The sequence below is a fragment of the Phaethon aethereus genome, assembly GCF_964289735.1.
Source record: "Phaethon aethereus genome assembly, chromosome: 7".
Lineage (NCBI taxonomy): Eukaryota > Metazoa > Chordata > Aves > Phaethontiformes > Phaethontidae > Phaethon > Phaethon aethereus.
In genome coordinates this window covers 33,681,061-33,691,107 of record NC_138583.1, presented here as the reverse complement: position 1 = coordinate 33,691,107, position 10,047 = coordinate 33,681,061, and the positions used below count along the sequence as shown (strand labels likewise).

The 10,047-nt window shown below is 53.5% G+C and overlaps 1 protein-coding gene across 1 annotated transcript; it reads left to right on the top strand.

Moving 5' to 3' along the window:
• The first annotated feature begins 260 nt into the window (after window positions 1-260).
• Window positions 261-8,661, top strand: VAX1 (ventral anterior homeobox 1). Its single transcript, XM_082002260.1, has 3 exons — window positions 261-3,296; window positions 5,075-5,262; window positions 6,897-8,661. Exons 1-3 carry the CDS (start codon window positions 3,059-3,061, stop codon window positions 7,437-7,439), a joined length of 969 nt encoding a protein of 322 aa, XP_081858386.1. The 5' UTR covers window positions 261-3,058; the 3' UTR covers window positions 7,440-8,661.
• Window positions 8,662-10,047: the final 1,386 nt, after the last annotated feature.

The following is a 10,047-nucleotide window of genomic DNA, read 5'->3' as shown; positions in this document are numbered from 1 at the left end:
TGTAATTGAGTTCAATAGCTCCATGTTTATTATTGCAGCCTATGCCTAGACATTAGCATAACGAAAAACATGGAGGGAAATATCATACATACTCCCACACATCTATGCAAATATAATTATAATTGCTCTCTGTGTTTCACAGTAGACCTTTTATGGAATCATTATGCCTATTCTGTCTAAAAAATGTCTGTTATGTAAAAAATATTTGAAATAGAACTTTGTTTTATTTAGCATTAAACAAACATGTCCAGCCAGGACTGTTGATACTACCTTGCATATGCATACATATACATGTATACGTTTATGTATATCACACGACAAAGCTTACCTGCTAAACACAAACCTATACTTCAGCTACATGAAAAATGTTCTCACTAATCAGCATCCACTTGTTGCATCTCCCCTGAAAGGACCAAATCTCTCCTAAATGTACTGCTTCATGAGCATCTCTTCGCACAACAGGCCTTTGCACAGCATTGCGAATTCATGGAGGAAATGAACTCATTCCATCCTCTCTACATATCTGCATGAAGCCTTGCACAATGGGGCTGTGATTTATTTGGGGCCCCTGGGTATGACTGCCATACAAGTAGTAACTAATAACAACAGACCACCAGAGATTGCTGGGATGCATTGGCTGTAGGGAAAAATAAACCCTGTTCCATAATAAGGACATTCTATGCCCAGTTGTATGTATAAATATAGTTGAAATGATAGGGCTTGATGAAAATCTTAGGGGCATCTCCTCAGTCTCAACCTGAATTTTCAGACTATGGTAATAAAAATAGAGTATGCTGTGATTTGTGGAAAACGACCAAGATTTAAGATTTCCACTAAGGACTACTCATTGAAATATATCTATGAACTACGATCTTGTATTTTCTTTTTCTTTTTTATTTTCTTTAACCTTCTTTTCCCTTTTCTTTTCTTTTCTTTTCTTTTCTTCTCTTTTCTTTTCTTTTCTTTTCTTTTCTTTTCTTTTCTTTTCTTTTCTTTTCTTTTCTTTTCTTTTCTTTTCTTTTCTTTTCTTTTCTTTTCTTTCTCTTATTCTCCTTTCCTTTCCCTTCCTTTCTTTTTGCTTTCTTTCTCTTCTCCCCCCCCCCCTTTCTTGTCTCCCCTGAATCTATCTATATATGACAATTAGGCCCCAGCACTGGATCCTTCACTCCGCTACACCGCCTTGGACAAAGACGGGGTCCCGTGGGGCGAAGGCCGTCATTCCTCCAGCGGGAGCCGGATGAGACCCGTGGGGCTGAGCAGCCCTGGCAAGGGTGCCGCGTTCTGCTTTTACCCGCCGGTACGGCCTGCAGCAAAACGCAGGGCTGGCCAGCCTGCTTCAGGTGGGTACGATTCCCAGGCAGCAGCCCAGGCAGGCAGAGGACGAGGCGGAGAGGAGCACGCCTGATGGATGCTCTGGTGGTTGTGTGAAAAATTCTCAGGGAAAATTCTTTCTCTCTCTCTCAGGCCCCTAAACTCTTTGTGAATGGGGCCAGTGCAACATGTGGCCTTTCACCTCGCCCAAGAACCACTGCCAGACAGCCACACTCAGAGAATTGTTTGTTAATAGTCCAATTAGATAATTGCCATCTTTCACTCCTTTTGCTCTACATTTCCCATAAAGGAATGAATAAGGAGAGCAGCATGAAGAGGGCTTCTGCCCTGCAAGGTGACAAGAAGGACTGGAGCATGCTCTTTGCACAAGGCCATTTGCTTGAATTGAATCATTGTAGCCTAATCAATGGTCTTATTGGATTACTGGCCGTTGCGGTTCTCAAAGATATTGTAGCAGAGACAATGAAATAGCTAGAGTAAAACTTTTTTCTCCTTTAGTGCATCACGCAGTTGAGATTTTTCACGGGCTATCTCTCTCTCCCTCCCTCCCTCCCTCCCTCCCTCTCTCCCTCTTTCTCCCCCTCTCCCTTTCTCCCCCCTCCTGGATCCACTGCACACAAAGCTGGCTTTTTTTTTTCTTTTTTTTTTTTTCAATGAGCAGGCTCTGCGAATAGGTTCAGTGTTTGCGAAGGTGCAGAATTAGCACACACACATGCACGCACACATACACACGCACACAGAGGGAGAAGCACAAAAAGCAAGTATCAGGACTGAAATAAGGAGAGGTAGGAGTTTAAGATGGCTGTCTGTGGGGAGATGTGTTAAGGAGGATTTCTGCTGGCCAAGATAACCTGCTTCCTTGGAGAGATCTGCTTGAAGGAAGAACTTTTTGTGTTGTGTGCGTGCTGGGGATCTGTTTGTTTGTTTAGAATTCAGGGGGCTGCTTTTTTTTTTCCCCCCCCACCCCCCTACAACTGCATTTTTACAGCCCTTCATAGCAGCTTTATTCAGATTTATTTGGCGTGCTTTGGAGAAAGCCACTCTATAATCGGGAGGTCAAAGGCATACTGAAGAAAGTTAATAATGGCTGCTAATGGTGCTAACAATTCAGGGTGAATCTTGTCAAAAGTTTTTTTTTTTCCCCTCTCCCCCCCCTTTTTTTCCTCTCTTTTTTTTTTTTTTTTTTTTTTCTGGAAGTCTCAGTCTTTTGATTGTGTGTTTCCTGAAAGCAAGACCAATCATTTCAGTTTATTCACTGGCTAAACTCTACTTGATTGGGGACAAGCACACAAACCATCCATTACGATCTGATATATTATCCAAACAATTTAGTGTATTCATGAGGTAACCTAAATGTGGAGGCTGCAAAATTACCCGTAATCAATTGAAACAGCGAGTGCGCGTCCCTCTGTGTGTCTAACAACTGCATGTCTCTGTAATAAGGCAGACATTAAATCATTTTAGAGTTGTACTGTTGAGTACCTGATCACTGGGCGCTCTGGGAAGCTGGACAGTCACATTAGGACGCTGGAACTGAGGAAGCCGCTGCTTTTCCAGTGGGATAAAACCCGACCTTCCTTACTCAAGGTGCTTTACAGATCCCCACCGATCTGACCCTAAGCCGTGCAATACCCAGCATAGACTTCGTCTTCTTCTTCTACTCTTCTATATTTTTTTGGTGTGGTGTTTTTTTTTTTTTTTTTTTTGGTTGGTTTTATTGCACTACATGTTTGGGAAACAAGACAAAATGGACGTTAGATGCAGTTCAGAGACTGAAGCTAACCGGGTCTCGAAGAACGGACATAAAGAGGGCAAGGAAAGCAAAGGGTCTGAAGGAAATATTTCTACTTCTTTTTTGAAGGATCAGCAAGGGACTTTTTCTGCCTCCGCAGCTACGGAAGATTGTAATAAAAGTAAATCTAGTTCGGCTGATCCGGACTATTGCAGGAGGATCCTAGTTAGAGGTATGAGTTTGAGGGATTTCGCGAGGGTGGGGGAAGGTGAGCTATGCTCACGCCCGGGAGGTTTGTTTGTTTTGTTGCTTTGCCTTTGGTCCGTCCCGGGGGTGGCAGACCTTCCCACGGCCGCGGGGGAGAGAGCCCACGCCCTGCGGCCCCGCTCCGGCCCGGCCTTACTCCGGCGGATTTCTGCCAGCGGCTCGGCGGAAAGTTGCGCCGCGGTGCTTCCTCCTGGCTTTGCCCCGCACCGGCCCGGCCCCGCTTTTTGGGTTTTTTTGTGGTTTTTTTGGTGTCTTTCAACCCCGCTTTGCAGCTTTCCCGGGGTGCCGGTGCCCGCAGGGAGCCTGCCGGGGCCGGCGCTCCCTCGGAGGGGCCGCGGCTCTGCCTCGCTGGCCCGGCGCGCTCCCTCCGCGCCCGCGCATCCCGCCCGCCGGCAGCCGCGTACAATGGAACGGGGCTGCGGCTCCTGCCCGGCTGTCGGAGCGGGCAGGAAGGTTTTCCCCGGAGAACAGAGGTTCCCGCTGTGCCCCCTCGCCCCGCGCCCTGCACCCCAGCAGAAAGGGCTATTTTTAAAAGAACTGTCAGCCTTAAAAAGAATGGAGGAATGATGAAGGGCTTTTTGATGATTTTTTTTTAATATAGTTATACGTTTTATGTTCCTCGATCCTCGTCTCCCCTCCAGGCTAAACTAATTAAATCATTGTATTCCTACCTCCTCAAAAAAAAAAAAATTACCTGAAGCAATTTCGGTTTATTAAGGTGCGTTTGGGGGAGGAGGGAGAGAACAGAATCGGAACAAAACTAGTGCGAAGCAGGCCTTGTAAACAGTAATTAATCCTCGGGCGACTGATTGACCCAGGGAGGGGTCAGATTAAAATGGTGTGGTTGTGTCTGATTCAAAACGTACCGAGGAGGTAAAATTACGGAAAGCAAAGTTGGGAAGCCTTTAATGTAACATGAATCCGGCTCTAGCTTGACAGTCGTGTTAATAAGATTTGTCCCGCTTTCTTTCGGTCGGGAAACCTCACCAGAAAAGTGAGGTTTCTGCGGGCTGTTTGGTGCCTTGTTTGTGGTGGTGTGGTGGTTTTTTTTCCCCCCTCCTCCTTCTTCTCCTGTTTGCCAAAACCCCAAAACAACGGCGGCGGCGATGCCTTCCCCGGAATGCTGGGTGGGCTGGAGGTGTCCCCAGATTCACGGTGGGCAGTCAGCCAGCCCGGGGACAGCGCTGCCTCTGCCCTGGAAGCTCCTGCCTGCCTTTTTTTTTTTTTTTTTTTACACGTGGAAAACTTGTTAAAAAAAATAATTGATGTTTTATATTTTGAGGGGCGGCGGGGTGTGTGTGGCGGCTTCCAGCAAGCTCTAAGACGGAGCCCGGGGGAACAAAGAGTAGCCCTGCACTCCAGGCACAAAGCCCGGCCTGGAGGATCTCTCCCCAGCCTCCCAGATGGGCTGCGGGTGATGCCGCAGTGTCGTACTATCAGTGCAACATATTCAAAACAATTTTTAAATGGACTGAGGGGATTATTTCCAGAGCCCTGGGCCCCCACCTCCCCCTCCTTCCTTCTCCGTTGGGTTTGGTTGGCTTGTTTTTTTCTTTACTTGGGTGCATGGGCCAGGTGCGGTGCCGCAACCTCAGGCACCCTGCTCCATCCTGAGTCGGGTCTCGGTCTTGAAGGCGCTGGCAGAGGCTCTTTCCCTCGGGAAAATTAAAAAAAAAAAAGGGGGGGGAAAAAAAGAGAGGAAGGTTGCCTGGGTGTAAAGCTGACTGCGCCTTTCTTTGCCAGATGCCAAAGGTTCAATCAGAGAGATTATTCTGCCTAAAGGGCTTGATCTGGACCGTCCCAAGCGGACCCGCACCTCCTTCACGGCCGAGCAGCTCTACCGCCTGGAGATGGAGTTCCAGCGCTGCCAGTACGTCGTGGGGCGGGAGCGCACCGAGCTCGCCCGCCAGCTCAATCTCTCCGAGACTCAGGTAGCCCCAGAGGGACGGGGAGCCCTGCCTGGCCCTGCCCGGCCCGGCCCCCTCCGCGGGAACCCCCCTCCCCGCTCCGAGCATCTCCGCTGCGCGCTGGGCCCCATGCGTGGGCCGGCCCCGCGGTCCTGCGCGCCTCTTGCGCGCCACCGCGCAGGCCCCGGCAGATGCCGAGCAGGGGCGCAGGCCCACTGGAGAGGCGAGGTTCCCACGCGTGTCCGGTCGGGGGGGCCCGCTGCCAGGCGAGGGACCTATAGCTCCGTGCGGCCAGGGGAGCCGCAGAGGCGGGGAGTACCACGGCCTGGCGTGTCCCTCACACAGCCCCCACGGGCTTTCCCGCGGCAGCGTGGGTTTGCACGCGGCGAGGCGGCCCGGTCCGAGGGGTCCGGGGGAGTTTGGCCACGAAGCCGAACCCCTCCCCGAGCCGAGGCGCGGCTCCCCGCTCCCCCCGCCCCCCCCCCGAGCCAGGGCTCGGTGCCCCGGGCTCTGCGGCGCCGGTGCCGGCTGCCCCGGGCGCGGAGCTGCGCGGCTGCGGCCGGCGAGAAGCGAGGAGAGGCCGGACCGGCCCCAGCCCGCAGCGAGCGGAAAAGAGCGGCTTGAAGCCCAGGGGGGGAGGTCGGCATCTTCCCCCGGGGGCTGCGGGGTTAGCGAGGTTTGGTCCGAGCGCCCGTTCCTGGGTACCGGAGGTGCGGAGACAGGTCTGAGGTTTGGGCCCTATTTTCAGTCGTATTTTCGATGGGGAGAGTCGTCCCCCTCTATCCCGCAGAGCAGAGCGGCCGGGGGCGGTCAGGCGGGTTAAAGCTATGCGGGAGTGCGGGGAAGCATCTAAAAAGACCAAACTTCTGAAAGCCGGTTTCATATTTCGGCAAAATATCATACAACAATAAATTCCCCTGACAAGCTAATTAGCTTTTTTCTTTCCCCTGCCGGATAGGAATGACAAGTTCAATAGCTCGTAGGTTTCAGAAACCGCCATGAGTGTTTTTTTGTTTTGGGGTTTTGTTTGTTTTTCTTTTTTTTTTTTTTTTGAGGTGGTTCCAGGATTCCTTTTTAAAGCTAAATATTGTTTAAAACGGGTGGAGAGAGGAGAGAGGGACCGGGCGGGCCGGGAGGCTGGGAAAGGAGCGCAGAGCTGTTGTCACCCCCCCGCAAAGGCAGCCGGACCCGCGCGGGCAGCAGCGGCGGTGGCCGCCCGCGGGGTCCCTGCGAGCGGGGGGAGGGGGCGGCGGCGGGGCCCGCGGGCGCACCGGGGCTGCGGCTGAGCCGGCTTAGAATAAAGCGGTGGGGAAGGGGCTGGGTCCGGCTCTCGGGGAACTACCGGCGGGCAGTAAAATAGGGTAAAGTGAGACGGGTCGGGTCAACGATACAGCGCGATAAAAGGAGCTAAAGGCTGCCGGGTCCCCCGTGCACCCCGAAGCGAGGAGCAGCCAGGTTGGGCGGGGGCGAGGGGGGTGTCACTTTGTGCGCTTTTAAAAGGCTCCCCGTTGACCAGTGCCCGGCCAGAGCCCCCCCACGCCCTCCCCCCAGCCCCCCACGCCCTGCTCCGCGCAGCCACCCGGGGTCCCGGGGCACCTGGGCGGAGGGGGCCCGTCGCCCCCCGCCGCGCTGACCCTGCCTCTCTCCCCGGCCTGCAGGTCAAGGTCTGGTTCCAGAACCGCCGCACCAAGCAGAAGAAGGACCAGGGCAAGGACTCCGAGCTGCGGTCCGTGGTGTCCGAGACCGCCGCCACCTGCAGCGTCCTGCGGCTGCTGGAGCAGGGCCGGCTGCTCTCCCCGCCGGGGCTGCCCGGCCTCCTGCCGCCCTGCGCCACCGGCGCCCTGGGCGCGGCGCTGCGCGGGCCCGGCCTGGCGGCGGGCAGCGGCAGCGCGGCGGCGGCCCCCGCCGGGGGCTCCCCGCACCCGCCGGCCGCCAGCAGCGCGGCGGGGCCGCCGCCGCCGCCGGCAGCGCTGCACGGAGCGGCCGCCGCCGCCGCCGCCGGGCACGGGCTCTTCGGGCTGCCGGTGCCCGCGCTGCTGGGCTCGGTGGCCGGGCGGCTCTCCTCCGCGCCGCTGGCCGTGGCCGGCTCGCTGGCGGGCAACTTGCAGGAACTGTCGGCCCGCTACCTGAGCTCGTCCGCCTTCGAGCCCTACTCCCGGACCAACAATAAAGAAAGCGCTGAGAAAAAAGCACTGGACTGACTCTAAGTAACTTCCCCGTATTTATCTCTATAGTCTCTATTTGTGGCAGTATTTATGGGACGGGCGGCGCGCCGGCCCTGCCGGCAGCCCCCTCCCTCGCCGCCGCCTCCGGGCCCCGCGGCGCGGTTCCCTCCGCGGGCCGGGGCGGAGCGGACCGGCGGGGGCCGGGGCGGAGCGGGGGCCCGGCGAGGGGCTGCGGAGGCCTCCCCGCAGCCCGGCGGGAGCGGGGCAGCCCCCCCCGCCGGCTCCCCCTGCCCCGCCGGTCCGGGGGTCTGTCTGTCCGTCCGGGGGGGGGGGTGTGTCTGTCTGTTCGTTTGCTTTGGCAGCGCTAGGGAAGGGACGGAGGGGGCGAGCGGCCGGGGTGCGTCTTGGCCGGGCCCTTTCGGGTGGCTTCAGCCGACGCCAAGCGAGGGAGAAGGGCTCGGAGAGAGGAAGATGGAGCTGCCAGGTGATGCCCGGGATTTCTCCTTCCTCCCCCCAGCCTTCAGTGACTCCGAAGCCCACAGGTTGGGGGGCTCCACCTGTGGCCCCCGTTCCGCTCGCCCTCGCCGCACCAAGCTCCCCGGGTAACGTCCTCGCCGTTTGCGCTTGCCACCGGCCGGGAGAACGTCCAGCAACTTTTCTGTTTTCCACGATAAATCTTGAATGTGGGAAGGGCCGGAACGGACTGCCTCGAAAATACGTGCACGAAGCGGGGAGACAGAAACCAGTGGCTGCAGAAATTTTGAATAAAACCGTCTCTCCCTTCGAGATAACACAACGCCCCTTTTTTTTCTTTTTTCTTTTTTTCTTATTCCCACGGGCCAGTCCTGCGGACCTTATCTGCAAAAGCAAATCTGCAGAAATAACGGAAGTCGCGACTCAATTTGCCTGCAGATCTGTTGCGACGGTAATTTTTCTTTTTTTTTTTTCCTATTTCATTTTTCCAAATAATTTCTATGCGCATCTAAATAAAAAAAAAAGTCTTCATCCTTCCTTCCTCCTAAAATAACCCTCTCGTATATCGTTCACACTTCGTTTAAAACGAACGAAAACTATAAAAAGCGTACCTTTTGTTGTTATTTTTGTACTTTAAAATACATCTATGTAACAATCTCTTTTTTTTTCTTCATAATTCTTACTGCTATTTTGTCCACGAACATATGTATTTCATCTTCTAGTATTCCAGATCGAATATTTCCTGTTCAATTTCGGTACTTGAATTTGCCAGAAAAGGGATGCTGTACTTAGCTAGTTCTTTGGAAAAAAAAATTTCTTTACTTCGGTTTTAAGTTTATTTTCTTTCTTTAAACTTTAACACATGGCGTTTACAAATTGTATAAATACGTGCCACCAAACTGTAACCAAAAAAAAATTTTTACAAAAAAGTGGAATGGTTGCTGTAGTATATAGAATTAATTATAGACCAGAACTGGACAGAAGGAGCTGGACAGAAGAAAATAGTAATTTTATTGTAAATTATTTACGTCTGAAGTTTCTAGGCATCTAGTCGAAAAATGTAATGAATGAATCGAGCGCTGAGCCCTTGCTACTAACTTTTGTTCTGAATGTTTTGGATATTTGGATGTTTTGTATTTATGTGGTGAGAGTGAAATATATTATATCTATATGATGATGGAATTAGGTGTATTTTCGTCTTATATTCGTAGAATCCAAATTACCTTCATCTGTGTGCTGCCAAAAAATAACCCCTATCCTTATGTAACCCTCCCAATTTTTTTTTTTTTTCTTAATTTTATTTTTAACTCTGAAGCGGGAGGCTGTGAAGACTATTCCGTGGAGCGGGATCTCTTCTTCCCGGGGCAGTTTGGGGCATTCCTGGTCCCCTCCCTGGCTCCGACCCAACCCTGGCAGTGCTCCCCGGCCCCGAGGGCCCGATCCCCTGCCTGTGGCCATGGTGGCGCGGCGCAGCCCCGCGTGGGGAAGCAAGCCGGGTGCCCGGGCTGCCTGGGTGCCCCCGCCGGGCTCCGCCGCCCCGGCACGGGGAGCCGCTCGCCTCCGTGCCTCTTCTCTGGCTAGTGCCAGGCCTGCCAGGCGCTTACAGGTGCACATACGTGTATGCATACCTTGAGAGGCTATATAAGCATATATAACGGTACATACTTAGATATGAATACATGTATATATATGCTTGCATGCATAAATATGGATATTTATAAGCATTTTCTAAATAGCTCTTGCTTCCACCCGGTTTGGCAGTCCAGCCCCAAGAGTCCTTTGCTGGGAAGCCAATGCGGGGCAGCACCCCTGTTTTTCAAGACCCCCCCCCGAGGCCCTGGCTCCTCCAGGGCCACAGCCAGGCCTCAACCCGCGGCTCCCCAGGCCAAGCCGCCCACGGCACCGTGGCACCTGCGCGCCCCACGGCTTCCCCCCGGCCACGGGTCGCCAGCGCAGCCTCCGCTGGGCTTTTCTGGGAGCTCATCCCAGCCAGGGCAGGTGCACGACTCAGGATTAAGAGGGAAGGATGTGGTGGCGAAGGTGATTTGGTTTTGTTTGATTGTTTTTTTGTTTTAAAGTGTGTAGAAATGTTCTGGGGAAGGGCAACCCGGGTGGGGAAGGGATCACAGGTGACATTTGAAGAGGCGACATTGAAACCGCTGGTCAAGAC

Excerpts from the sequence above, each read along its gene's own strand:
- VAX1 (XM_082002260.1), top strand. The coding sequence starts at position 3,059 with ATGTTTGGGAAACAAGACAAAATGGACGTTAGATGCAGTTCAGAGACT. Across the intron at positions 3,297-5,074 it reads CAGGAGGATCCTAGTTAGAG|ATGCCAAAGGTTCAATCAGA; the intron begins GTATGAGTTTGA and ends TTTCTTTGCCAG. Across the intron at positions 5,263-6,896 it reads TCAATCTCTCCGAGACTCAG|GTCAAGGTCTGGTTCCAGAA; the intron begins GTAGCCCCAGAG and ends CCCGGCCTGCAG.